At 50.8% G+C, this 27,237-nt stretch overlaps 3 protein-coding genes across 25 annotated transcripts in view; 2 read left to right on the top strand and 1 right to left on the bottom strand.

Annotated features, from left to right (window-relative positions):
• GIGYF2 (GRB10 interacting GYF protein 2) overlaps positions 1–7,604 on the top strand; it is a 75,657-nt gene extending 68,053 nt beyond the window's left edge. For 16 of the 17 annotated variants that reach the window (XM_030495936.1, XM_030495927.1, XM_030495923.1 and 13 more), the window contains 7 exons: positions 129–251; positions 735–938; positions 1,042–1,247; positions 1,546–1,700; positions 2,996–3,165; positions 3,540–3,687; positions 5,826–7,604. In XM_030495936.1, coding sequence (XP_030351796.1) covers positions 129–251; positions 735–938; positions 1,042–1,247; positions 1,546–1,700; positions 2,996–3,165; positions 3,540–3,687; positions 5,826–5,893 — 1,074 coding nt within the window. In that variant the 3' untranslated portion in view covers positions 5,894–7,604. Of the gene's footprint in view, positions 1–128; positions 252–734; positions 939–1,041; positions 1,252–1,545; positions 1,701–2,995; positions 3,166–3,539; positions 3,688–5,825 lie in introns of those variants that run through there. The other variant, XM_030495939.1, reaches the window with a different exon arrangement.
• Positions 7,605–8,345: 741 nt separating this feature from the next.
• SNORC (secondary ossification center associated regulator of chondrocyte maturation) lies at positions 8,346–19,535 on the top strand. Of its 4 annotated transcripts, none has more exons than XM_030496006.2 (3): positions 8,346–10,260; positions 18,661–18,843; positions 19,396–19,535. In XM_030496006.2, the coding sequence occupies exons 1-3, from the start codon at positions 10,188–10,190 to the stop codon at positions 19,503–19,505; spliced, it is 366 nt and encodes a 121-aa protein (XP_030351866.1). In that variant the 5' UTR covers positions 8,346–10,187; the 3' UTR covers positions 19,506–19,535. The 4 variants fall into 4 exon arrangements, with proteins under 4 accessions (XP_030351866.1, XP_030351865.1, XP_030351868.1 ...); XM_030496005.2 differs by having other exon boundaries at positions 18,658–18,843; XM_030496008.1 differs by lacking the exon at positions 8,346–10,260 and adding an exon at positions 16,853–17,013.
• Positions 19,536–19,966: 431 nt separating this feature from the next.
• The window catches only part of NGEF (neuronal guanine nucleotide exchange factor), a 51,105-nt gene continuing 43,834 nt past the window's right edge, over positions 19,967–27,237 (bottom strand). For all 4 annotated transcript variants that reach the window (XM_030495959.1, XM_030495960.1, XM_030495962.1 and 1 more), the window contains 4 exons: positions 26,135–26,290; positions 23,782–23,861; positions 23,253–23,357; positions 19,967–22,675 (listed from right to left, as the gene is read on the bottom strand). In XM_030495959.1, the coding sequence (XP_030351819.1) occupies positions 22,503–22,675; positions 23,253–23,357; positions 23,782–23,861; positions 26,135–26,290 (514 nt within the window). In that variant the 3' untranslated portion in view covers positions 19,967–22,502. The remainder of the gene's footprint in view (positions 22,676–23,252; positions 23,358–23,781; positions 23,862–26,134; positions 26,291–27,237) is intronic.

The following is a 27,237-nucleotide window of genomic DNA, read 5'->3' as shown; positions in this document are numbered from 1 at the left end:
TAAACTTTAAAGGTGGCCTTGTTTATCCCCCACCCAGTGGGCTTATACTGTTGGTTTTCATTATTATACTTTAGCAGTGTTCTCCTAAAACATTTTGTAATTCCTAATGATGTGGTTTTTTGGCCCAGCTCCCTTCATCTTCAACATGGGGTCAGCAATCAAATTCAGGAGCTTGTCAGTCCCAGACCACACTGTCATTGGCAGAAATACAGAAGTTAGAAGAAGAACGAGAACGGCAGCTTCGAGAAGAGGTAAATACTAACAGTGACAGAGTGTAACTTGTTAGAGTGGACTCAACTATGTGACTGCTTAACTGGCGGTTTGAATGGTGAGGATGAGGAATGTTTTCTTAAAACAGTATAACTCAGGTAAAATTATTTCACATCTATACTTTGATATGTTTGCAATATGCACAACACCAGGGCAGTGGGGCAGACAGGGGAACACAGGGTGGGAACAATCGATGGTAGGAGAGAAGTTTTTCCTCCAAGTTGCCAAATACTTAGTTGGCTGCAGTCATGATTTGACATATTTATTCTGTCCTGGGCTAATAAACAATTTGTATTTACTGGTTACTTAGTGCCTCCCCTTTTAGAGGAACTGTAATGGCTTAAAAAATAGCAAGTCAGGCAAAAGAGAGTGAAATCAGTTTAAAACCAGTTTCCCAGCTAGAATTTTGAACAGTAATGATCTTCTGAAAGTATAGACAAGCACTTTTGTCTTGCATGCAACAGCAAAGGCGTCAGCAGCGTGAACTAATGAAGGCCCTCCAGCAACAGCAGCAGCAACAGCAGCAGAAATTGTCGGGCTGGGGTAATGTCACCAAACCAACAGGCACCACCAAGTCCCTGCTGGAGATACAGCAGGAGGAGGCACGGCAGATGCAGAAACAGCAGCAACAGCAGCACCAGCAGCCGAACAGAGTCAGAAATACTACGGTACGTATGGGTTTTGTCTGATTAGTATGTGGAGGGAAACAATACATGACAGTTCTCCATGTCTGGTTCTAATAACCAGGATCTCTTTATTATGTTTCAACAGCACTCTAACCTGCACACCAGCATTGGGAATTCAGTGTGGGGCTCCCTAAACACTAATCCCAGCAACCAATGGGCATCTGACCTAGTCAGTAGCATCTGGAGTAATGCTGATACCAAAAACTCAAACATGGGTTTCTGGGATGATGCAGTGAAGGAAGTGGGACCTCGTAACTCGACCAATAAAAACAAAAGCAATGCCAGCCTCAGGTAGGAATTGGGGAAGCAGCTTTTGCAAAGAAAGGCTACCACTCCTGAGATGATCACTTAGCAGTTATAACATCTTCACGTGTTTTCCTTTTTTTCTGTGTCACTCAGGATCTGTTTTGACAACAAAAATAGCTAATAGGTGACCCTTCACAATTTACTTTGTCATCTACTTAAATTAGTTGGTTCTTAAACAGTTTGCGTCTTGTAAACTAGTGAGTCTCGTAACACTATACTGTATACTATACTGTTGATAAGTCTGGCAATTCATGATTTATTATATGTGTTTTCTTTACCTCAGTAAATCTGTTGGTATTACAAGTAGACAAAACAAGAAGGTGGAAGAAGAGGAGAAGCTGTTGAAATTGTTCCAGGGGGTTAATAAAGCCCAGGATGGATTCACTCAGTGGTGTGAACAGATGCTTCATGCACTCAACACAGCCAACAACTTGGATGGTAAGAGGTGGGGAGGAACATAAATGATTCACTGTAAGAAACAATATCCTGTTTCTTGAGCAGATCGTCCTGAGGGAAGGTAATGGCATCAAAGTAATGTTTTTAATGCAGTCAGCAAAATGGCATCTTTAAATAGTGGTCTGAAGAGCTGGCTGCATCATCTTCTCCATTGTTTTTGTTGGGCTAACTATATGAAATCAGTGGGGATTGAGAACAGTTGTAATGTCTGCCACCCGGAGGATCTTTGGTGGTCGTGGAAGCATTATCAGGGCAGATGGATGAGGATCCAGTTCAGTTCTAAGTGTAGGCCAAGTTATGTGGCCCTGGGCAAAGCATTTTTTGGTGTGAAACTGGTTGGGTTTTCTACTAACTCTGCTGGAGCGCACATAGAGGAATGCCCAGTCTGAAATCACAAACTCGTACCTTGTACCGAAGCACTGCAGACATCCCACTGCCTCCTGTGTGGACCTGTGCAAACCCTTGTGCTGCAGCACCTGCATGCTGCAAAGTCGTGGTTCTGTGACACCCTTGAACCTGAGTGGGGAACCAGTGCTGCCCCAAGAGCCAGGAGGATCACACCTCGCACAGCTTCCCTTCTCTTAGGGAAGCAATACTCGAAGTAACTTGTTGACCTCATCTGTGATGTACTAACTAGCTGCATCTGGTGTCTGAGGAGAGGCTTTGGCCCCACAGTGCCATAGTGGGTCATACATCCACAGTGTTTCCATGCTTCCAAGGCTACTTTGTGCCACAGGTCGCAGCCTGTTGGCCTGGTATCTTCCTGGCTGGTGATTTTGCTTTGCCTTTCTCCATGTTGAAATAAAACTCACTGCAAGAAAGTTACTCTAAGAAAAGAAAAGATGGTAAAGAAGGCTTGCAAGTGAGCTAGCTGTGCTAGCTCAGGTGCTTGCAGGTCAGGTCAGCCACTGGGGAGTGTGTTCTTTTGTGCTTCAGACAAAAAGAGATTGTACTGATGACAGCTCTGAGAAGAGTGTTTTCCATTTGGGCCTTGAATGAAATTTGAGCTTTGTAGCTGGTGGGCTAACATACCATTAGGATTTTCAGTTTATTTTTTGTTCTCATCATGTTAGCTGGCTTTCTTACCCTTGCTTTGACTGCAGAGTAGATGAAGCTTTGCATCACAGGGCTTTACTGTAGGGAATGTGGAAGGGCAAGGGTTTGTCATGGCAACTAGATAGCAAATATTTGAAACAGAAATCCAAAGGTTGTGTTTATTGCACGCATGTGTTCACATATCAGTATGTGTACCCTCATGGTCTGCCTTCTTCTTGCAGTTCCCACGTTTGTTTCTTTCCTGAAGGAAGTGGAGTCTCCCTATGAGGTCCATGATTACATCAGAGCCTATCTTGGAGATACTCCTGAGGCCAAGGAGTTTGCCAAGCAGTTTCTTGAGCGCCGTGCCAAACAGAAAGCCAGTCAGCAGCGGCAACAGCAGCAGCAACAGGTAAATCTTACTCTCTACGGTCCTCAGGAGTGCAGAGAGATTATATTTGAGTCTGAAGACTCTACATTTCTGCTGGGTTGATAGGAGGATGAGCAGGGTTTTACAGCGGAGAATAAAGCAGATTTCAAATATTTACTGTAGAATCAGGTTTCCTTTATAACTAACAGTTGAGGCCAATTGTAGATCAAATAAGATCTTAGCATGCTGATCTAGGGTATGCTTTAGAAAGATGAGGTAGATATACTGGATGGATGCATCAGTAGCTAGTGCTGCCACATGTGATGTAGAAAGTGCTTTGGGCTCTCTGAGTGTTTTCAATATAAATAAGCCAAACTTAATTGCATTTATAAACTTGAACTTGCTTTGTTTTCTAGGATTCAGTGTGGGGAATGAACCACAGTTCGCTACATTCGGTCTTTCAGACCAATCAGAGCAACAACCAGCAATCCAATTTTGAGGCTGTGCAGAGTGGCAAGAAAAAGAAGAAACAGAAGATGGTTCGTGCAGATCCCAGCTTGCTAGGTCAGTTTTGACTTTTAGAAATTACTGTTTGATTTAGGAGAAGCCTTGTGGAGTGTGGAATGCTTGTGAGCCTTAAATGGGAATATCAGGCTTGAGCAGAACAGGCAGTTGTTGAAGCAGCTTTAGAATTTGTTTCAGTATTATTATTTAATGATTAAAAAAATACTGTATCGAAAACGTTTGTCAAACTTTCCCTCATGAAAAGGCCTCTTCAGTACCTTGGTTATTACCTGGGAACATTTAACATGCAGTTAAAGGATGTCAGTTAAACTGCCTTTTCTCTTTTGAGTTGACCTTAGCCTATTTTATTGAATTAATGCTAATTCATTCTTTTAAGAAAAGCACGTTTTCTGTTTCTTCCTGAGGACCAGCTTCTTGAGGCTTGCCTTTATTTCTTCCTACCTTTCTACATGAGCTACCTGCCCTAGTCACAAAAGATGGCAAAGATCTTATGAAAAGAAGTTGAATAGTGGTCACATGTTTTCATAATGGAGGCAGTGGAGATGACTGCATCATTAGTAGTCTGGGGTTTTAATATTCATGTTCTGTATCTTAGTTCTTATGTGAGTATGGTAGTTAACCAGCCCCTATAGCATTGATGGAAAGGTTTCTTTAAAGTGGCCTTTAAGATACAAGGGGATCATGTAAGTACATGAGTAGTGAGCATTGTGGGGTGTAATGTGTTGCTGTAGTGTTTTGGTAGAATAAATGAGTCTGCATTTGTGCTGTGTGTGATAGAAAGGAAATGGGGGCACTGCACTGGGCCAGTATTTGTTGTGCTACTTAGCTTGTATTTGTGTAAAGCAAACTGGTATTAACCACCTGGCAGTCACTGCTATTTTTTTTTTTAAGGCTCTAACAGAGCCTTGTTTTTGTTTTTTATCTTCCCTTTTTGTTCTCAACAAAATTAATGCTCTTCAATTAAATCAGTGGTTTCTGTATTGAAGTATATGGAACTTTTCAGTGGAATCCTGACTTATGCCACTTGTGTGCCAATACAGTGAGTCTGATCTGGGTCTTCAGTTGAGTAGTTTAAAACCCTGCTCATGTCATGTGAAGAAGAAATCACTAAGTACAACTAAGAAGTTGCAACTGCAGGAGAAGTACCGCATGTAGCTTCTCAGAAATCAGTACGCTCCATTAAAAATAATTCCAAAACCTTTTAGGGAACATACTGCCACGAGAGGGAGCCAGAACGATTTTCTAAAACCTACTGAGCAGAGCACTTGTTATCTGTTGAAGATAATGAAGATAACGACTGTGAAAAGCAGTTTGTTTTCTAGCCCAGAGCAAGCCTACAGAGCAGTGAAACGTCAGGTTTGTGTTAAGTAGTCTTACACAGGAAAACTTTCCTTTTCCCATACTCTGTATGGGATTGGTGCAACCATAAAAATTGGATTTTACTAGGAAAGTTGCACATGATATTTTGGATTTTTTCCTTGTAGAAAATGTTTTTGCTTTTTTCTTTTTTTTCTCACTTTCCTCATGTGCATTATGTCCTCAGCACTTACAGTTAAAGGGTTGGGTGCAAGTTTAGGTGCATCTTGAACCACCTGCACAGCCCTATATAACTTTGTACATTTTCATGTTGTACTCGTGAGACAGACGATTATAACAAAAGCATAAAAATACATGGAATTGCCACTAGATTTCACAGGTACATGTATTTAGACTTTAAAGGAAGGGACAGAATTGCTCATGCTCTGTGAAGTGTTGATTTGGATTCTGAGTTCACAAAATGTCTATTTCTGCCTCTTGGATCATGTAAGTACAGCGTTGACAGGCAATGCCAAGTACCAGTTGACTCAAATGTGCTCCCTTCCAAGGCGTTGCTCAGCCATGTCACCACTGTGCCTAGATGTGCCTCATGAAAGATGGCATCTTTTAAATGAAAGTTGAAACCAGTCTTCTTGATGATCTGTTTCTAAACACCAAGTGATACTTACCTAAATATACCATTGATTATTAAGGATAAAACAGCTTGTCTGATTATCTCTCTAGCCTTATTGACTTTCCACCTGAGTTTTTATTTGATTAGCCATTTTACCTTGCACATGCCACTGCATGTAACAGATGTATTGCATCAAATACAATATACTCCATTCAGCTTTTTAACACAAGTACTTTTTGGTTTACAGGGTTTTCAGTGAATGCCTCATCAGAGCGGCTCAATATGGGAGAAATAGAGACTTTGGAAGACTACTGAGCATGTGCAAATCAACTGGCTTTTCCTGCATCTGTTAACCATGGATTCTCCGTTTTGGACACAGTGCTCTCCACCATGCGTTCTTCTTCGCCTTGCAGTGAATCACAGAATTGATCATCTCAGGCTGCTTCCTCCAGCCCCAGCAAACCCCTTCTGCCCAGGACTGCACAGGCATTGTTCCTACTGTCAGCCTAGAGTCAAGTGGACTTTGTTCAGAGTCCTGGGAGGGTGGGAGATAGGATTCATTCACAACAAGGCTGATTTGGGCAGCAAGCTTTCACTGTGCTGTGATGTCTTCTGCTGACATACCTGGAAAAAAAAAAATCAATTGGGATTCTGCAAACCATTGCTTCCCTCTCCTGGTTACTCTTACCACATCCAACATGTGCAGTCATGGAGAGAGAGAGAGAGAGTTTGTGGTTAACAGATGTTGGTCAAAACCAAAATGCCACACAGATACTGACTTCCGCGCTCCATCAGGGCAAGAGGTGCTCTCCCAAGCCAGGAGTTGCATTCATAAGCTAACCTTAGAACTGGCAACAGCAGGAGAGGGGCGGTGGCGGGCGCAGTTTAGCTTGGGTTGGTTTGAAGTTGCACACCCCCTGCCAGCCCTTCTCAGCACATTATTTTTGGAGGGAAAGCTCGAGTCTGTCTTCATTAGGTGGTGATGCTGAAGCTGGTGGAGTTCCCTGTCGGCATACTCCAGCCTTCCTGGACAAGTGGGGACTTCTGCTTTGGGGAAGAAAGAGGGGTGGCATCTCTTCTTTCAGGTTGAATTTATCCCTTAAATGCTACCTTCAGAGGGTTAGGACCAGTTTATTTTGAGCTCTTTTCCTGCAAATTTGTCTCGTTTAAGAGGCAGTAGGATCTTTACTGTGTGGATCTTTAGTCTTTGGTGAGGGTGAACACTGGCTTTCGGATATATACCCCAGCAGTCTTTAGCTAGTTGTTATTTCAAGCCGTGCTTAGGTTAATGAGCAGAGATGCCCTTTTGTCACGAAGAGAGACTGTGGAGGGCGAAGCTATGTGCAATGACGGCCCTGCTTATCTCCTACACCTTAAACTATTTCATGCACCTTCACTGGGATCCATAATCTTTAAGTATTTATGGAATCGTAACCTTCGTCTCTCACGGAAAGATTAACACCACCTTCCCTTCTCCACCCGCTCACATGCACACACCACGAAAGAAAGGAAATGAAAACTGCCAAACGCACTTAGTTTCAAGCCCCTGGTCCCATCTCCCATGCCCAGAGGGTTATAACCTGTGAAGGGAGAGACGCTACAGTTCTGGTGGAGTTGTATAAAGGTGTCTGTTGTTCTGTCATCACTGCCTAAAGAAAACAGTTCGAGTTGCTCAAGAGGAGTTTGGCTTTGGATTTTATTTCGTTTGGTTTATTCATTTTTTGGGGTCACCTTCCCCTCCTCCTCCTCCTCTTCCTCTCTCTTCCCCCTGCCCCCAAACATGTACAGTAACTATACAGAGACTGCTGCAGACTTGTATATAGTTTTTGGATCCAATAGCATGGAGAGACTTGGAACTGTTGCAAATCTGGTCTCCCTGTCTCCTTTGCTTTGTAAATTCATAAAAGGGGGAAGAGGGGTAGTTAAAATGTTTACAAAACTTTAAACTCCCTCTGAACTTTTGCCAGTGTGGGGGGGGGGGGGGAAGAGAGAACTTAAATAAAACCTGGTTGTATTATATCTGAGAGAAAACTTTCTGCTTGCTTTTGTCGAAGCTGAGTTTTGAGATGATTCCTGGTGCTAAACTGACCCAAAACTCAACTTGCGTTAGTTTTCATCAAGAAGCAACAAGCAAACACACAGGATGTGGAACAACTGCTGCTTTATTTCTTCCCTGGTGAGGAATACCGGTGGGTTTTTTCTACTTGATAATTTTAGAGTTCAAATAAACACCAGTAAGTCAAGATTGGAAAATTCTGACAAGAAAGCTTTAATTTTGCCCCCCTCTCTGTATGGAAACATGTGCATTCATGCTCATGTTGTTTATGCAGGAGAGATCAAGCCATGGCTGGCTTTCTGTTAGTACAGACACTTGGCCATGGCGCCTTTTTTGTGCCAGTAGGTAACCGCCCCACCCACTCCAATTCCCTTCCCTAAATGAGAGGTTTTATTTCTGCCCCCTTTGTAAAGGTCCACAGGGACACCTTGTAGACTTCCCTTTTTAGACAAAATCTTATTTATCTTTTTTTTTTTTTTCCTATTTGCTGCTTGGTTTTGTGTGGAAAATCCCAGTAAAAGTTAATGATGAATGTCCTTGTACCATTCACGTGACCACAGAGAATATGCAGTCAGTATGCTAAGACCTCACTTACACAGTAGCTTCGCATTATGTTTAGTTGATGTCTCGGGAGGGCAGTACATGTTTAGGCTGATAATTTTACTGAGTTTTACTACCTACTTTTGTGTGTGTGTATAAGGTGTCTGTTTCATAAGTACTTTCTGGTTTTTGTTTGGTTGGTGGTTTTTTGTAATGGTATGATCTAATTCCTACAAGCTAATTTTGGACTATACTGCATAACAAATAAGCAAAAGCGTGCTAATTCCCAGCTCAGCCGGGGAGCAGGAAAAGGAACGACTCGTCAGTTTCCAAATGAAAATGCAGAAACGCAAGCAGGGAAAAATGTGCAATAATAATGTGTCAAACCCTGAGGACCTTGCTCAGCTTCTGAGAGTTGGTAGATAATGCACCAGTGGGGAAGATCTTGGTTTTAATACTTTAATGTTCTGGCTCCTGTATTTAGTACAAAGGTAAGATGCTGGCGTGTTCACATTCTGTGCTCAGGTGACTGCCCTGTCACCTTCTGTGACAAACTGGGACTGTTTCTGTAGCCAAGATGATTTGGATCAGTAGGGATGGAAAAAATAGGAGCTACAGCTTTGTGTCTGCTGCTGGATATATATTTATGTACTTGCAGCTCCTTTTCAGAGGGAGTGTGAGCCTGGAAGGCTAATGGGGCTTTGATCCAAGTTTGACAGATGATGTTGAATTTAATGCTAGAGATATCTGAGGTTTCTTTTGAGCACGTTTCACCAGGTTCCTTCCTAATTTACCATTTCACTGCAGCGTCAGTGCTATGTCCTGTTCTTCCTGCTTCCTCTAGCAGACAGGCACTTCTGCAAAGAACTGCAGCAAGCAGAACGATTTAACAGGACACCTGAGCTGTATCTGGCTGCCTGTCTGAGAAAGCCAAAAAGCAGAGAGATCTCGTAGCAGAAACATCTGAATCTGGTATTTAAGAGAAAACTGCTCATGTTCTCAAAGCATAAAGAACTGACACTGGGGCCATTTATGTACTTTATTACATCTTTTTCTGAAGGAACCCATGAAGCATTTCATCCTCATACCAACTTTAAAAAATCCTAATGAAATTCTTCAGACAATAAGCTGGAGTGTTCCCCTCTTGATATGCTTTATCCTTTCCCAAACCTCTGTGGGTGCAAATGTGATTTGAAACAAACCTCAGTTTTCTCTGCTGTGAAGCTCTCACTTGGAGGGGAGGGTCAGGGTGGCAGAGGGCTGCAGGAGGAGGCGGTGTCCGTGCGGTTTGGATCCGAGGAGGGTGCTCGCCTTCCCTCACAAGGGCAACTCTCCTGGAAGACTCACCGGCTTTTAACAGGCAGTTCTGCCAGCGGAGACCACACACTGCTGCTAGTCCACCGCTGTAAGTATCACATCCAGAAAACAAGGATGCCACGGAGCCGCTCTGGCTCTGTTTCAGAGCATTTTAGCCTCAAAAGATTGAGGCCCTTGTTTCTTTGCTGCACCCACCCTTGAAAGACCACTGCCACCCCTGCGCACCGAGCAGAGAGCAAAGCCCTCCAGTGGTCTGCTCGGCTTTGGGGTTAGCTGCCCCAATGGCTCCTTGTGTTACTTCCCATGCCGTGGCATGGCCAGCCAGAGGGACGGCATTCCAGGAGCACCCCTGTGTCCACTGGGAAGGGTTTGCCAACAACTGCTCGTGTGTGCGCTGGCCTGGCAGGGTGACTGATGCCTAACGGCTCGGCTGCCTATGGGGTTTTAGGCACAACTTAGAGGGTGGAGCTGCCTTCAGGAGGAGGTGTGCTCCAGAAGCCGGAGCGAGTGAGTCTCTGCTGGGCTTTGCACACACTCCATCCACTTGCTGTTGTGAAGGAAATTCTTTTTTTAATTTTATTTTATTTTTTTCAACCTGGCTGGACAAAATTTTTATTGCACCAGTGAAATTCCCAAGTTGTTTCATACTTCGAAGAGTTTTAAGAATTCCTGGCAACGCTTTTCCCGAGGGAAGCCATGCCCTACCACAGAGCCCTTCGCCTGGTCCTGCTAACGCTGTGCGGCATCTTGGTCCCTGCTGTGCTGGCAGGTAAGGAGCTTTGTTTGCATTCCAAGCCCAAAAGCATGGGTGATCTTTTATTAACCTGCCTGCCTCTCCTCTATTGCATACCTCCTCTCCCTCCCCTAAAAAAGTCTAAGTATTTATTGAGTTATAAATAATGGAAACGAGCTTTGGGATCACTGGCTGGTGGTAAGAATGAGTTCTCCACCCTGAGACCAAATTTCTGTTGGGGAAAATGGAGAACATCCTTTGTAATTTTTCCTGGGCAGAACAGCAGTAGCACCTACGTGAGCATTAGTGGCCGTAGTAGATCAGGACACATCAGTCAACAGTAGATGGAGAGTTCTCAGCCGATGGGACAGGCTGGCTGTCAGCTTTTAATGGCAGGAAGAAGTTAGTCGTGAAAAGTTAGTCTGGCTAAACCTTGTGTGCCAGTTTCTGGTTCTTTCTATGCTTCCTGCTACAGGAGAGCACTTCACAGCCGCTGCTCTGAGTAGAAACAGGAAAGTGTCTATGAAAATATTCAGCTTGGTCGAAAGCTGAGGCGTGCATCTAAATGGAGTTTGTCTGGAGCTGGGTGTGCTGGGGCAGGTGGCAGCGCTAGGAAGGTGTGTATGTGGCTCTGACTCAAGTTCAGCAAGGTGATGGGAATAGCAATAGGTGAGACACCTGTGAGGGGCTGGTTTTTGAGGAGATGGCTAGTAATTCCAGCCTCATCTGCTCCTGCCTTCAGAAACTCTGATGGGGAGCTGCTTCCCTCAAAGGCTCTTTAAGTGGAGGGGAGGCTGGAGGAACAGCTCAGGCCAAGACAATAGGCAAGAGCACAGCGCTTGTTTTCCTGAATTCCTGTCCTGCCTTCCAAAACCTGGAGCAAAGCTGGATCACAGTCCCCTCCCAGTTTATGAGCATCTTGCCTAGCAGGGAGATCCTGACCAGCCATCTAGCAGATGAAATTATTTCCTTTTTAAAGGAGCTTTCACACGGGTAGGGGAATTTATCACTGCAGTTAGCTGGGTGCAAGAACAGAATTACTGTAGCTGGTATTTCACCCACAGATCCTGCCCTTGTAGGGCACCTTCTTGCTGGGAAACCTTTAAAATAACCAAGAAATGAGCACTAAGAAGTGATGTTTTCCCTCTCAAACCCTGAGTTTTGATTTTCGTATAGTGGAACATTAATTGCTTAAGCACAGTTTCAGTTTGTAGCTTGCTCATGCTTCCAGAAGCAGTGTCAGTGCTTCTCCCCAAAACCAGGTAAGGTCTTTTCTTAACTACTAACAGTACTTCACTCTGCAGAAAGGGATTCATTTCCAGTGAAAACTTAATCTGCTTCCTGCCCGAGCTAGGATTCCTTTTACACTATTTTGTTTCCAGTATTTGGTGCATATTTGCTCTGCCCCTGGCCTTGCCAGCTTTCCTGTGTACTTGCCCTCGGCTCAGCATCGCAGCCATGGTTTATAGCTGCCACTGCTTCGTGTCACTTTGCTCCTGTGAAATACTCCACATTCATTTCATCCTTTTTCTGGCGTGTCACACTTGTGCAGCGAGGCCAGTAGCTCTCGAAGAGCTTTGCACTGATGAATGCAACATCCACATCTTGGGCTGCAGGAGAGTCTCCTCTGTGGCATTTTAGAGGCTTGAGGCCTCTAAGAAGTTTGTTCTCTGCTACCTCAAAGCAGGACGTGACGAAACCAGCCTGTATGGTAAGCCATCCCAGGAGCAGAGTGATTTTCTGCTGCGTTAGAAATGCAGTTACCTACCCCAAAACGGGGGCTTTTAGTGCACAGTGGAATTTTTTCTGCTTTTCACCCCGTTAGAAAAGGAAATTTCCTGCCTTGTGCAGACAAAGAAGGGAAGGGCATGCAGACAGCCCCCTCCTCTCCCATGCAGCCCTGCCTTTCTGTAAACAAGTTGATTTAACATTCGTCAGAACCGCAGCGCTCTGCGCTGCTCCACACTCGAGCTCCGGCACTCGCACATCACAGGCTGCCCTTTGTGCTCCCCATGAAGGCCTCTTTTCATCCCTGCCCTGGCCCTGTGCCCGCTGCAGCCACCTGGGGCTGGACAGCCCGTTGCTGGCCTCAGAGTTCACCCAGCCCCTGCCCTCCTGTCTCAGCACCTCCTGCCTCCCATGGCAAAGCCCCTCCATGGTGGGCAGAAGTGGAATCTGCCTTGGAGAGGGCTGCAGCTGGTGCCAGCTGTGCAGACTCCAGGTCCAGAGTGAGTCTTCTCCATTGGGTTTAACTTTATCACAGTGGGGTCTTGGAGCTACCTGGTGCCAGAAGCCTCGGTAAGTGCTCAGTTCAGCAAGGTGTGAAGGATCTCCACTGGCGGTTGAGGTTCCCATCTGGATATACCAGTCGCAGCACTTTTGGGGTGCTGGTGGGTTGTGTACCTTGATCTGGCTTCTTGCCCGGCCAGTCTGGTTTCCTGGACAGTGCTCTGTGACTGGAGAAAGTGTGAATTTCTCCTCAGTGTTACTGAGCTCTTCCTAATATCCCGTTCGTCAAAGATGGGGACACAACTGACTGAGTCTTTAATGCTCTTTGTCCACATCATCTAGGTACAACAGGAAACAGAGCCAGCTCAAAGACATTCTGCACACCCAAATCTTGTCCACTTCTGCTCTCTCCAAACCCAAGAGGCACACAGCCCTAGAGCACAGGAGGGTAGTGAAGAGCTGATTTTTGTTTTTTGCCATCAGCAACGCCAGTTTCATTTCATGTAATGGATTCAGAGCTCCAAGAGAAGTGGAAGTTAGTAAAAAGCCTTTGTAAGGCCTTGGCTTCTGAATCATGTATATATTTGGTATATAAATGCTGATGGTGGGCTTATGAATTTCCTTGGTTTGAGCTGATGTGGCAATACATTGTACTGCAGTAGCAGCACATCAGAGTGTATATGGGGAAAAAAGCAGAGCAGGAGATGTTGTGCTGAAGGAAAACATACAGGAGAAGGACATCTGTCTGTAGCAACTCGTGTCTTCATTCTCAACAGTAGAAGAATAAAAGCTTATTAGGAAGTTTTTAAAGTACTAGAATGTGATAAGTAGTAGATAAATAGGTTTTGTCAGGCACGTATCTTAAAAAGACGCAGTTGTTCCAACAGTCTGTCCAGGCTTACAGCAAGTGTTTCTAGGCTGTTACCCAACCTTGCTCTGCACCAGCACTCCTTAAAAACTCCTGACACTAGCATCAGCTCTCAACTAAGGTTACTTCTGGGTTCGGAGGTGGAGAGAGAGGATGAGGGGGTGCTGAAACCAGCCTCTATGAGGAAGAGTATTGGTCCTGGTGAGTGATACCCAGGGATGAAGATGTTAGGTGGCCGTATCTGCTTCGCCTTGAGGTCTTGCAGTCTGCCTGTGGGTGAGGTTCTTGAAAGATCCTTCAGATTTGATCAGCTTCCTCAAAAGCTGTGACTTGTGGAGCCATCGAATATCTGGAGAGCTGGATACCATGTCATGCTGCTGGCAGCTCACCCCACCACCTTCCCCTGAGCATGGAAATAATGACTTCATCAAGTTGTATTTGGTGTCATCCTGTCTAGATCTGGCTACAGCCCATGTAGCTCAAGTCCTGCTGGGTCCCTGCATCATTCAGGAATCTCAGTGTATTTCTTCAAAGGGTAAGAAATTGGTATTTTCTTCCCTTTTCCTGGCCTCATCTGTAACTAACCTGTGCTGGAGAGAGGGAGAAGACACGGTGCAGTATAGGTATTTCCTTAAACTAAGGCAATTTGTAGTGTCAACATGTGGAAAGGAGGAGGTGCCACCCTCCACTTGGCCTGCCGCAAACCACTGGAATACTTGTAGTCCATTTTTTCCCAGGTTCCATCTCTGCCCAGTAAAACCCCAGTAACTAACATTATTCCACGTCTTTCTCTTAAGTGCTCCCAATCTGTACTTCTTACCAAGTGCAGCAACAGCTGCCCTCGGTCTGTGCTTTAGTGCTGAGATGGGGTTAATGCTGACGGGGGAGCTGCTTTGTGCCACGGGGTCGAGGTTTCTCTCCCTTCAGAGCACCCAGCACCGAGGCAGGAAGCCTTGGCAGTGGTGGGGTTACCTGTGTGTGGTGGTAGCCCCCCTGTGCCTGCTGAGTCGCTCTGGGGCAGACAAACCACATGGATGCACCCGGTGGGCTCTCCTGGAGATAGGACTGGTCCTAAGACTGGCGCCAGCACAGCTAATGCATGGCTGTCACCCAGCTCACTGGTCTTATGGTGATGGTTTGAGCGTGTTTCTTGGTAATTCTTTATTTCTACAAAATTCTTGGTTGAACAGGAAAACCACGCACTACCTCGCCTTTGATATTTGGTTGCACCCCCTCACTTGAGATTGCGATGCGTTTGGGGTGTTATGCACAAGTAAAGAATGCTGTGTCCTGCCCCGAGGCCAGGTGTGACTTGTCCTTTCCCAGTGAAAGGCTGACACTGAGTGTGGAGCTGTCACTCGGAAGCATTTGTTCAGGCGCACAGACCATGTCCTCCTTGTCACAGTCAGGGTGTCAGCAACCGTGCAGGTGCCCAAGCCTGGTTGCTCTGGTGCTGCTTCTCTTATAGATCATATTTAGAGCCCTGCTTTCCTGCTCATGCACGGGGAAACCCAGCTCAGGAGGGAGAGCGACTTGGAGTGCTCACCCAAAATGTCATCAGCAGAGCAGAGAGTTGAACCTCCTGAATTGGGTCCCATGCCTGTACTTAGAGCCTGTCTGTCCAGACTATCCAACAGGCGTCTGGAACGTCACTCGTGTCTCGTGTGTGTTGGGTTTTGGCACATAACACAAGCTCTGTTCACCTCCCTCGCCTTCTTGCTTTTACCAGAGGACTGAAATGGGAGTGTGGCATTTAACACTGCTCCATTGGGGATCTGCTGCTCCCGGCCAGCAGCAGCATTGCCAGCCTGCAGAGGGGTGCAGGAATGACTCCTCCAGTTAAAGAAACCCACTGGCTGTATGGGGACAGTTGGATGGGTGGTTGGGCTTCTCAGATGGGCAGGAACGGAGGCATATGAGGACACAAGCTGTTAGTTTAAGGGGGAGAAGCAAAGGTGAGTCTTGGAAGGCAGAGTGCTGGCTCCACACAGACTCTCCTGCGCTGCAGCAGTTCGCTCTGGAGGGACCTGCCTGCTGGCAGCGATCTATGGGGACGGTGCCTGTGTTTGGTTCTGTGTTCCCCCACCGCATGTGCCTGCTCAGGGCTCTCGGCATCTGCTGCGGCAGCATTGAGGTGCAGGAACTGAAGAGGAGACCCAGCAGCAAGCCCTGGCTCTTGCTGATGTTCAGATGCAGGTATCTTTATGTGTGTGCACAACGCTGCTGCTGCTGCTGCTGCTAACTCCTGTTAGTGAGGCACTAGGGCAACTGAAAGGAGTTGTGTTTCCCTTGGTTGAAGCGCCGTTAAGGTAAAACCGCAAGGACTCGGGACAGAAAACACGTTTAGCACACTCTGCGCCTTCTGTGTGGAGGAACTGAAAGCGTGTTTTAATCAGATGAGGGGAATTAACAAAATACATATCCAGAAGCCATCCAGGACTCTGTCCAGGTCTTAAAAATCACTGAGATCATAAACAAATTAGACTGTTTCCTCTTTACTCAGCTATCAAACATAAGCTCTGTGCCCTGCTTAGAGAGAGCTGCAATAAATTTTTCAGGAATCAGACACACAGGGGACAGGGAAACTTTCCAGGACCTGTGGGTCTGGTTGGAAAAAGAGCCTTTGCACTGTGCTTGGAAGGGGTAGCGCTCCCTCCTCATCCCTTTGAGAACTGGGAGTTGGGAAGACCCTGTCCAGGTCCTGCAGCCTCCCTGCATGGTGCCTGCATCTGCTACAGATGATCTGAGCTAATGTTTCCCCCTGGTTAATGTGAGGGGTACGTTCGGCTCTCTTGGCTTTAGAGAGAAAAACATTCTTGGGAAGTGCAAGGACATCCTCCTGGCACGGTGTTCTCTTGCCAGGTAGGAACGGCTGCAGTGTTGGTGCTGGCTCTGGTGGTGTTGACACAGTCAGGAAGGTTGTAGCTGGAGGGTGGCTCTTGTGTGTGGAGTTTCTCTGCTTGTGAAAGCAGCCTGGAACCAGGGCTTCTAAAGCATTGTGTGCATTCGGTCTGTGCCTAAACCAACAGCTTCCTAAAGCCACTGTTGCGAACTAAATAGCCCTGGCTCTGCTCAGTTTCTTTCCCTGTTAAGTACATTTACCCACTAAATTCTGGATTTCACAGAATTGTAGAACAGTTTGGTTTGGAAGGGACCTTAAAGATCATCTAGTTCTAATGCCTCTGCCACAAGCAGGAACACCTTCCACTAGACCAGGTTGCTTAGGGCCCCATCCAGCCTCTCTGGGCAGCCTGTGCCAGCGCCTCACCACCCTTATAGTAAAGAACTTCTTCCTAATGTCTAACCGCAATCTCCCCTCTGTCAGGTTAAAGCCATTCCCCTTGTCCTGTCCCTGCAGGCCCTTATCCAAAGCCCCTCTCCGGGTTTCTTGCTGCCCCTTTAGGCACTGGAGCTGCTCTAAGGTCTCCCCTTAAGGAGCCTTCTCTTCTCCAGGCTGAACCAGCCCAGATCTCTCAGCCTGGCTCCAGAGCAGAGCTGCTCCAGCCCTCACAGCATCTCTGTGGCCTCCTCTGGACTCGCTCCAACAGCTCCACATCCCTCTTGTGTTGTGGCCCTAGAGCTGGATCAGGACTGCAGATCTAGCTAAACCACAGGATTTACAGAAGAGAAGTCCACTGGAAATGGTACTTCCCAGAAGAGCCTCTGGATGGGATGTGAGTCTCCAGCATCTGGTTGGTTTTGCAGGACAGGCGGAGAAGGGCCCTGCCAAGGGCTCAGGGTTTTTTTGGGGAGCCCTCATGGAGCACAGCCCTCTTGTGTGCTTGTACCGGGGACCCAAGAGGTGCCACCTCTGATGTACACAGTGACCACAGATGTACCAAGTGTGTGAGGATGTGGTACCCACTGCTACTGCCACATGCCGGGTCAGCCAGCCAGAGCATGCTGATGTTCTCACCAGGCACAGGTCTCAAACTGGGGGCTTATTTGTCTCTGTCACTGCTCGTTGGGCCAGAGTTAAACCTGGCAGCTGCCTCACTGAAAACCCTGTCACTTTGATGGCTGTAGAAAGGCCTTTCCACAACTAGTCTGGAACCCTGTTGTGTTCCTGAGTCTGCAGACCGCCTGGAATAGCTTTGGGGATGGTGGGAGCTGCTCTGATGTGAGCCCTGTGGTAAGATGCATTGGTGGGTTTCTTCATGCAGCAAAGGTGAATGTTCTGGTGTTGATGTTCCTGTTCCTTCTGACGCAGCGCTTCTATGGGAGAACAAAGCGTAGTGGAGCCCATTAGCATTGATTCTTCAGCTCACTCTCCTCCCCTAAGGTGCCAGCTGCTGGTGGGAGGCAACGGGGGTTCCAGGTACTTAAAGCTAGGGCTGGTGCTGCCAAGATGTGCTGCTGCCACCTCTCCTGGGGGCCTGGGAGAGCCTGGGACAAGGCTGTGAGTGCCCCTGGTTTGCCAAGAGATGCCGGGATGCCTGGGATACCTCTGTGCCTTGCCCCAGGGAGTGGAGGCTGCTTGCTCCCACTCCTCTGATGCCCTTTCCCAGCCCTGATACCCACCCTGTCAGTTCAGGTGGGCCCTGGTGCTGGATGTTCGTTTCCCCCCTTCCCCCTTTTTTTCCCCATCCCAGTGCAACATTCCCAGTGGTTTCGGCAGGGAGCTGTGGAATGTCTCCCATTCCTGCCGGGGCCCACCTGAACAAGCCGGGCATTGACAGGGAGCGCTCGGCTCAGCCACACACAGACAGGGAGGGCTCTCTGGTTTGGTCCCTGACCCCACAGGGGAAGGAATAACAGGAGGTGAATGGTAACATCAAACAGAGCCCGGCCTGGCTTTCATCTCCGCAGCACGGCGTGGAGGTGGGCAGGGGGAAGTAGATGCTCTGAGGCTTCTGCCTGGGGAAGCCGTGTCCTGCGCCCTGCCAGCACCTCTGGCACCCTGCTCTGCACAGGCCAGTGTGCAGGACACAAGGGCCCTGGGGTGCTGTGAATTTGTCCCACACACGTGTCCAGGCTGCAGGAATGTGGCAGCCCCTCCCAGCCCAGTCCCATGGGCATCCACAAACAGACTGGCTGTGGATGCTGGTGCATGAGCAGAGGTTGCGTGGTTGTGGGGAGCTCCCTGTTGTCCCACGTGTGCTGTGTGTACAGCAGGATGCCTCCAGAGCCTGTGGCAGAGCGGTGCCCCCTGGGGCACAGGCATTGCCTCCACTGCTCTGGGTGCTGGTGTGCTGTGGCATCCTGAAGCCCTTGGGCCACCCTCCATCCACACCGGGGCGGGCAGCTGGAGCCCAGCGCCCCGCTGAGCTGCGGCTGTCCCGAGCCGGGCTGGGGCCACCCGTGCCCGTGGGTGACCACGGGCGCTTGCTTCCCAGCAGAGCACCCACAGGGCCCGGTGCCCACCCTCTGGAATGAGCCACCCGAGCTGCCCTCTGGAGCTGGCCCCATGGACGCTGCCACCACCACAGCCCGGCTCTCGGATGCCACGGCCTTCCCCCTGTACACGTCTGAGCTGGAGCCTGAGGACACCACTCACCTGCACCGGCTGGATGCTGGGGACGGTACGTGGTGGCACTGGGGGTGCTGAGGGTGCCCTCGCTGTGGGGTTGTTCTTTATGGGTCTGTTGCCTCCCAAGAGGGGGTTTGAGTCTCTGGAGGTGGCCTGTCCCCAGCCACACTGCTGGGGCCGGGGGGGAGACCGTGCCTCTAGGCATGACTGTCCCTCTAGCTCTTTAACCGGGGAGTTGTGAGCACCTTCCCTGGCTCCTGATCTACAGCAGACGCCTGTTGTAACGTGGTTCAAGCAAAGCAACTCTCTTGGTGCGGGTGTTAACAGGAAAGCTGAGTGCCAAAGCCCTGCTGTCCTGGTCCCTGGGAGCCCACTAAGGAGCAGTGGCTGGCTCCAGCCCCCTGCCCAAGGGCTTGATGCCAATGGGGCACAAGACTGCACTTCTGCTGCATGGGAGCAGGGCCACTATGGGCAGTGCAGGGGGCTCCGGAGTGTGGCCACATGGCCAGCAACATGTTGGTGTGGGGCTGATCCCCCTAGCCCTTCCCATCTGGCACCCACTGTCTCTGCTGACCTCATGCCATCTTGTTCTCTGTCCCTGCAGGGTCGCTGGGACCCGGAGCTATCGGTGCCATTGTCATCGCCTCTCTCCTGGGCACCTCTGTGCTTGTGGCCTTGGTCATCATCACGCTGAGAAAGTTCTCTGCCTCCTGAACTCAATAAAAGATTTCTCTGTAACACACAGCCCGTCTCTGCCCTCAGCTGCTCCTGCTGCCATCTGCCCAGGCTCCCCTGGGACACGTGCTGGCATGGATACGGCAAAGGGCACTCCAGCCTCCGTGCTGTGCAGCAGAGCTGTGCCCCGGTGCGCTGTGCTCTTGGCGTGTGGATCTTCGGGGTGCACAGACCTAACAAGCTTGGCCACAGCAGCCGGGGGAGACCTGCAGCACTGAGTGAGTGGCTCCGAGCTGGCACTGGCTCTTATGGTGATGGTACTGGTGCTGGGCATCACCTTGTACAGGTGTTCATTTGGTGTAAACCACCCTGGTACTTCCCCAGTCTCACCCGACCCCGTGTTCACATTCACCCCTACTCCCACCCCCTGTATTTGGGCCAGTTGCCCCCCACCAGTTGCACTGGAGGAGGCAAGCGGGGAGGAAGGAGACGCACACGTGTGGCTTTGGCGCTGGCTCGCTCAGGTACATTTCATCACACAGGAAAACAAGACAACGAGAAGTTCCCCTCAGTTCGCTGAGGCAGCCCAGCGGGGCCGGGGGGGCTCCAGCCCGTGCATGTGGGCCCCAGGCCTGGCCCTGTACAACACTTGAGACCACGGAAACGGAGGCGTGCAGGGCTGGGTCTGAGGAGGTAACACTGGATGCCACTCGGTGCCTGAAAACAGCACAGCCTGTGCCTATGGTTTGGGGTCCTAAAAGGTCACAACAGAGCAAGAGGGGGACAGAGTAAGTCCCAGGGTCTGGTGGTGGGTCATGGCACAGTGCATGGCAGCCCTGAACCCTTGTTCCCTGGAGAAATGCAGTGAGGAACCAGCATCCTGGCATGGGGGAACCTGGGTCAGCCCCTCCACTAGTGAGATAGCTGTTCCTGATGGGTAAGGGAACATTGCTGTGTTATGGTGGGTACGTGGGACAGCAGCGCCTGGACCATGCTGGCTGCTGGGCTGCAAAGCTGGACAATGTGGCAACTTCTCAGGTCATTTTAAGGGCTTCCTGGAGCTGGAGCTTCTCTGGGGTTTGTGTTAGAGAATTTGTGGCTGCTGTAAGGTCTGGACCCTGAGCTGGAGAGTTGGTTGTACTCAGCTGACTGTAGGGTGCTGTTGGGGGGAAATGTGTGTGTGGGGCATGTCTGGCTTGGGGTGTCCCTATTAAATGAGCCTAGTGCACCAGACTGGAGGCTGTGGCCTCTTCCTGGCCCCCAGCTCTGGGCTGGGCACCGGTGGGAGGCCAGAAGCCTCTGGCTGGTGCGAGCTGCCCAGGGGCCCTCTCCCTGGGGTGCTACGGGCAGCCAGGCAAGCACAGCCCTGCTGTCACTAACGTGGTGGCACCGACCTGGGCCTGGGGGGGGGGGATGCCTTCATTCTCTCCTCACTGCTGTGGCTCACACCAGGGCTGGCTCCAGCCCCACAGTGCAGGGCTGCCCGTCCCAGGACCGTGGCGACAGCCCCAGCCCTCCCTCAGCTGGCTCCCGCCGCACACCCCATGGTGTGTAACCTGGTCCTGGGTGGCCCAAAGACCAGCTCCAACCAGAACCAACTCCCTGGTTCCTGCTGCTTCCCCCCGCTGCCATCAGCACGGCTGTGCTCCCTCTGTGCGTGGCTCCATCGGCAGGCAGCTCTTCTCCATCCTCTTCTGGAGCACTCCTGTGCCACGGCCAGAGCACGCAGCAGCGCAGGTCACAGCACCCGCAAGGCTCTCCTTTGCAGTGGTACAGAAAGGTGCCGAACAATCGACTTCCCTGATGGGCACCGGCCGCAGCTCAGGACCAGCCTGTAGCCAAGGGTCCCGCAGCTGCGGCCGCGTGTGGGACTGTTCGTAGCGAGGCTGTTGGACAACAGGCGGCTGCCGTGGGTCCGTCCCCTGGCTGGTCTCAGTGCTGTGCCCTGGGCTTCATGCAAGGGAGGAGTGATGCCCCGGCTCTGCGCGGCCTGGTGGCGGGGTCGGTGTATATACACGGAGGTGAGCTTGTACAGGGAGGTGGCGCGCTGGGGCTGTGCGGGCAGCGGCGCGGTGCGGGTTACAAGCATGCAGGCAGCAATCGCTGGGCCTCCCACCGCCTGTGGGACAACAGCTCCCGGGGTACGGTCCCTCGCCTGCTGCTGGTGCTCCTGTGGGACGTGGTGGTGTGCGGGGAAGCGCTGGCACAGCCACCCTGCCCTGTGCCTCAGCAGCAGCGAGCAGCAGAGACCGCAAGTGCCAGATCAACCAGGAAAGGACGTGGTGCCAGGCTTCTGCAGCGACCCTGTGGAGCAACACCGGCTGTGGGAAAGGGGGTGAGCCATAGGGCAGCGCCCAGATGTGCTCTGAGGCCGTCTGGCAGGTGGAGGTGCAGGTCAGGGCTGGTGAGGTTGGGTGCTGGTGGAGCGGGGCTGGGTGTGGAGCATTTGAATGGAAGCAGATTGAGGGTCTGCCCTTGGGAATGGGCCCAAGCAGCTCCACAGCAGGACTGCTGGAGTTCCTGGGGCTTGTCCCAGCCTGGTGCTGACGGGATGTACAAGAGGTGATGAGACAGCTTTTCTGCTTCAGTTTTACCATGTAAGATGCTGTTTTAGGAGCGACCCAAACTATAAAAGTCACGACGAGCTGCAAGTGCTCAAACCAGGCAATGTTCATTGCTTAGTTACGGTTGTGGCCACGTGCCTTTCCCAGGCAGCCCGAGCCAGCCCCAGCTAGCACATGTGCAGGGAACGGGGTCAGTTGGCCGGCACCTTTGGGCTGTGTCCACTTGGCTTGTGCTCTCTGCAGCTGTACAGAACGCCTGGGAAGGGGTTATCCGAGCCAGTTTGGAGCACGGATCTCCAGGGAAGCATCAGTGCCACAGGGAGCCCAGGAACTGCAGTCTGTTTGTTCATGGGTGCGTGTGCCTGCTCTGGCACACCAGGTCCTGCACCATGGCCCACCACATCCTCCTAGCTGAGCCTCTGTCCTCTGCCCCTCTCCCAGAGGTGCTCCAGATGTTCGGGGATGCTAGTGGTCATTGGCGGTTCCTGCTGCCCAGTTTTCTCCGCTGGCTGTCATCCGACTTGTGCACCCGGAAACACTCCTTCAAGTTCTGGGCTCGGATTTTGGGGTTCAGGATCTCCTCCCCCATAGAACTGGGGAACCAGCCCCTCTCCTGGTCATGAAGACGCTCTCCAAATATCCAGCCTGAGCAGAGACAGAGACAGGCATAAACAGGGAAGGACTGGCGCTTGCTTCTGCGCTGGGACAGTTGTGATGGAAAGAGCCTACAGAGCTGCTCTTTCTGGAAGCTGCTTGGGGGCCTGTGCTGGAGTGGACCCAGTTTGTGAATCTGGGCAAGGAGGCTGCTTGCCCGAGCAGCACTGTGTTTGGCCATCTACTCAAGGGATGCCAGCACAAAGCAGGCACTGCTGCCACTGGGTGCCCTCGGCTGCCCCTGATGCCACAGGAGTGGTCCCCAGCAGACACCCGATGTGACTGAGTCCGCCAGCTACAAGTGTGCCCCAGAGACCAGGACTAGGTGGCTGTGAAGCATCATCAAGGTAAGAACAGGTCTGGGGTACATCTGGGTGGCTGTGCCAGGGCAGCCGTGCCAGCACTACCTGGATTTGCTGAGTGTCAGGAGGAGCAGTAACTCCCTCCTCCTGCTCTGAGCTTCCTCGACTGCGATGCCAATGGCAGGGTCCCTTCCTGGCCCCTCCTGTCTGCCCAAAGCAAATCCACCCTCCCGCAGGGACACGCAGCCCCATCCCGTCCCTCATACCATCGTCTGTCTTGTCCAGGATGTTGAGGACGTCAGCCAGTTCCAAGGACAGCTCATCTGGCTGCTGGGCCACGTACGGGTGGACACACTGGATCTGCGGGCAGTCTGCCGGGAAACAGGGCAAGAGTGAGGGATGCAATGGGATGGAGTCCACTGTAGCACCACGAGCTCTGCAAATGGTCCCTCTGATCTGGTAAGAAACCCCATGGAAGGGAAGGGGTGCCCCAGTCACAGGGACCAGGGATGCATCTCTGAGGGGAAAGGAGCTGGGTGCACATCACCACTGCACTGCCACCCACTTGGGTGGCAGGGAGAGCACTGGTGCAGCCCAGCCCCGGTTGGAGGGGTGCAAGGTCAAGCCCAGGCCCGCAGACGAGCTGGTATGGATGGTGGGAACGCAAGGGGAGCCCAGGGAAAGGGTTCAGCTTTGGCAGGGGCCCCAGGCCTGAGGCTGGACTGAGATGAGGGTGCAATAAGGTGCCCTGGGGTAGGGGTGAGGAGCATGTGGCTCCCGCGCTGTGCCTCTTACCAACAAGTCTGGATGTAAATGAAACAAACTTGGTTCTGCGGTTCGGGGCCAGTGAGATCATCCAGCGCTTCATTTCGCTCCTGGATAGGGGAGACAAACCAAAGCTGTGAGCATGGGACAGCCACAGGGACCCAGCTCTCCTGCCCAGCCAGCCCTGGGCTCCTAATTCTTTCTCTTATGGCCCATTCCTGCCTTCCCCACCCTGGGGTCCTGGACTCGCAGGAGATGCTGAGCCCCATTCTTCCCCACACAATGGTTGGGATGTCACGCATCCAGTGCTCTGGGCTCTGCTGGCTGTCCCCATAGCAGCAAGATCCCACTTTGGGGAGCAGCCTGGCTTCAGAGAGCCAGCAGCAGGGTGGGAGGCCTGGCATTCCGTGAGCTCTAACCAGGGCTGGGTCAATAGGAGCAGTTTTTCCTGCAGAGAAGCAGGATGCATTTAAAGGATCCATTTATTCTTAGAGCTGCTGTGTGGGAACGTTTAAATGACAGAACTGATGAATTCACTTGCAAATGCAGCAGGACACCAAAGGGTACTGCTCAGCAGCAGATGAGACAGAGACCTGTGTGAGCATATTCAGCATGCTGCTATGCAAAACCTGGGCCTGCAGCAGGAGGGGGGGAAATTCACAGTGCCGGAGAAGCCCCAGGCCTGGAGCTCCCTCAGCCCTGCTTGGGAACAGGCAGCTCAGCTCCACAGGCTGCAGCTCCTGCCTGGAGAACCAGCTGTGCTCCCAGCCCCGAGGGAGCCAGAGCTTTGTACCTTCTCAGATGTTAGTTCTAAAGCCTGAACTTGACACACATCTAAAGCCACCCGAGTGTCTTTTGGGAGGAGAGAGGCCTACAAGGGAGACATGAAGGACGAGCACTGGCAGGCTGATCTGCAGGGCTGGGAACACCTCGTGCTTCAGGGCTGAAGCGCAGTGCCAAGGACCAGAGAGAGCACCTGCAGCTCAAGTGCAGCCCCTCATGCCATGGAGATGTGCAGGATGAGGGCCCTGTGCCCTGAAGGATTGGCACTTAGAGATCAAACCAAGTGTCTTGCTGTGCTTGTGGCCCTATCTGCAGGCTGCCCCTGCACACAGCTCCTTGCGGGGCTCTTTGGATCCTGCCCACAGCCCCCAGTTCCTCTCAACCTGTGCTCCAGTCCTGCCCCTGTGACAAGCTGTGTCCAAATGCACTGCCAGAGCCCACCCAGGACATCAGCTGCAAGCTGCCACCAAGCAGGTCATCGTATGTGCTGGCTCACATACTCACTGCGGCCATCTAGAAGATAGGACAGGATGCAGAAGCACAGAACTGCAATTGCCTCCCCTGAGCTGGGGCAAACCCTGGCCTGGTTTATCGTTCTCAGCACAGCAAAGTCTCACAGACGTCAGATGTGCGTTTGCCCTCCATAACATGACTGACATCTCTATTTTCAGTACAGCAAAGCTGCAGTCACATGCCTGGGGAGAAGGTGCAGTTGCTCACTCACTGTACTAGGGGCTTGTCTTCCTGATGCTGGTGCTGCACTGCGCTGGGGGGTCAGGGTGCAGCCCTGGGGCTGTAGCAGGATGTGGTCCCAGCTGGGGCTGGCATTCCTTAAGCGATATGGATGTTGAACAACTGACAGCAAAGTACCACCGAGCTTGCAGTGCACGTCATCTCTAGTAGCTGTTTAGCTGGTGGTACATGTACACCTATAATGGCACAGATCGTGCCTGGAAGATGCAGGGCTGGTAAGGCTTGGGTCAGAGGTAACGCTCGTGTTGGTGCAGCTGAATCATTTGCCCAGTCTGAGCTTGTTGGAACCCGAAGTGAAAAATCAGTGTGCCAAAAAAAACTGTATCCAAGGAGACAAGGAGGCCTTGAGCAGCAGAAGGGCTGCACAAGATCAGCATCGGCTGTGGAAGGCACTAAGGAAGCGGCCGCTTCTCCCACCTTTGCCTACAAACAGGAGCCACTTCACAGGGCTGTTTGAGCATGGCCTTGATCTTTGGGCTGTGTACAGCACACATCCTGCTTGCTTTTACTTTCTGAATATGCTGTGGGCTATAAATCAGGTGGGCTCCTGTGCTGGGGCTGATTTCTGACTGCTCTGTACCAGAATGCAAAGTCCATCCTGTCCATCCTCCACCCTGGATGCTACAAATACACTGTACAGGAGAGAAATCTGCCTGGTGCTCTAGTGCCTGTCAGTAGGAGAGAACAAGCTGGGCAGAGAGGTTTGTAGGACCAGCAGTGGGATCTCTGCCTGCCTGGCCCTCGTAAGCCCGGAGAGCTGGTCCCTGTGCCACAGGGTGCTGCCCATGCCTGGATGCAGGGAGAGAGCATTCCTGAGCGCTGGTGGGTGAGGGACTGTTGTACTCACTGGGACGATGCCTTCAGCATGTAGCTGGCCTCCCGGTCATCTGCGTTCTCCAGCAGCCTCAAGATGAAGACGTTGGCCAAACTCTGCCCCTGATCTTCTAACTCCTCTACCCGAAGAAGCCCCCGGGGAGCAGAGTCAAACACTTGGTACTTGTCCCTGGGAGAGGATAGAGAGGAGATTAGGAAAAACTGCAGTTATCCCAAGGAGAATTTGGCTTCAACCACTCAAAACTGTACTGAGGACACAGACCGGGAACCGCTGCATGGCAGGAGGAAAATGATGGGAAGAGATGGGTGGGTGGCTATGAAAACCCACCACAAAGCAAGAAACCCTCTCCTTGCTCTGCCTTAGGCATCTCCCACGGCCCAGTTGCTTGCTCTGAGCTCCCCAGGTACAAAACACGGATGGTGCTCCCTCAAAGGGGACTGTGAGGCTTAATTCATTCCTATTTGTGAAATGCCTCTGTGTTTTCTGGATACAGGCTGCCACAGAAGCAAAATATTTCCAGGCGTACAGACACTGCGGCGACATGTTTATTAGAAATGTTGGACTGGCGAGATGCTCCCTACCGGTGAGTCTGGTCAGTGCTACAAAGAACACGCTGTTCTCTGGGCCTGTCTGAGCTGCTCTGTTTCACCAGGGTGAAACAAGACCTAGTCCTAAGCACGATGATGTTCTCCTCCTCCTGAGGCAGGTTACACCATGTCAAATATAACCGTTAGCCTCAGGCCTAAATGTATACCCCTCCCCGCTGCTCATGTTTTCTAGCCTGCTTTCTTAGAAGCTTAACTGACTAAATCTGAGCAGTTCTTCAGGCAGTGATGAGTCAAAAATCACTTCTCGACAGGAAGACAGGCCTCTTGGGTCAGCCCACCAGCTGATGTCACTTATTGCTGCAGAAACTGGTGGATAGCTGCTCGCTTACCCTGCTGGGAGACCTGGAATCTAAGTGGTGTTTGCCATACATTTTCAGCTGGAGAGAGCTGACCCATGAGGAGTCAACTGTGCTCAAAAGCAAGGTGACTCCTGGAGGGAGATGTACAGGTCAGGCCAGGACGCCTTCCTTGTACTTGGGGGACAGGATGGGGACGCAGCATCATAGC

This window comes from Strigops habroptila, chromosome 8, assembly GCF_004027225.2.
Source record: "Strigops habroptila isolate Jane chromosome 8, bStrHab1.2.pri, whole genome shotgun sequence".
In the NCBI taxonomy this organism is placed as follows: Eukaryota; Metazoa; Chordata; class Aves; order Psittaciformes; family Psittacidae; genus Strigops; species Strigops habroptila.
The sequence above is the reverse complement of the archived record's forward strand: the minus strand, read 5'-3'. Positions and strand labels throughout refer to the sequence as shown.

Bases quoted from the DNA above. Each gene is read 5' to 3' on its own strand.
- SNORC (XM_030496005.2), top strand. From the start codon at position 10,188: ATGCCCTACCACAGAGCCCTTCGCCTGGTCCTGCTAACGCTGTGCGGC. The intron at 10,261-18,657 runs GTAAGGAGCTTT...CTTGCTTCCCAG, and splicing joins GGTCCCTGCTGTGCTGGCAG to CAGAGCACCCACAGGGCCCG. The intron at 18,844-19,395 runs GTACGTGGTGGC...CTGTCCCTGCAG, and splicing joins CCGGCTGGATGCTGGGGACG to GGTCGCTGGGACCCGGAGCT.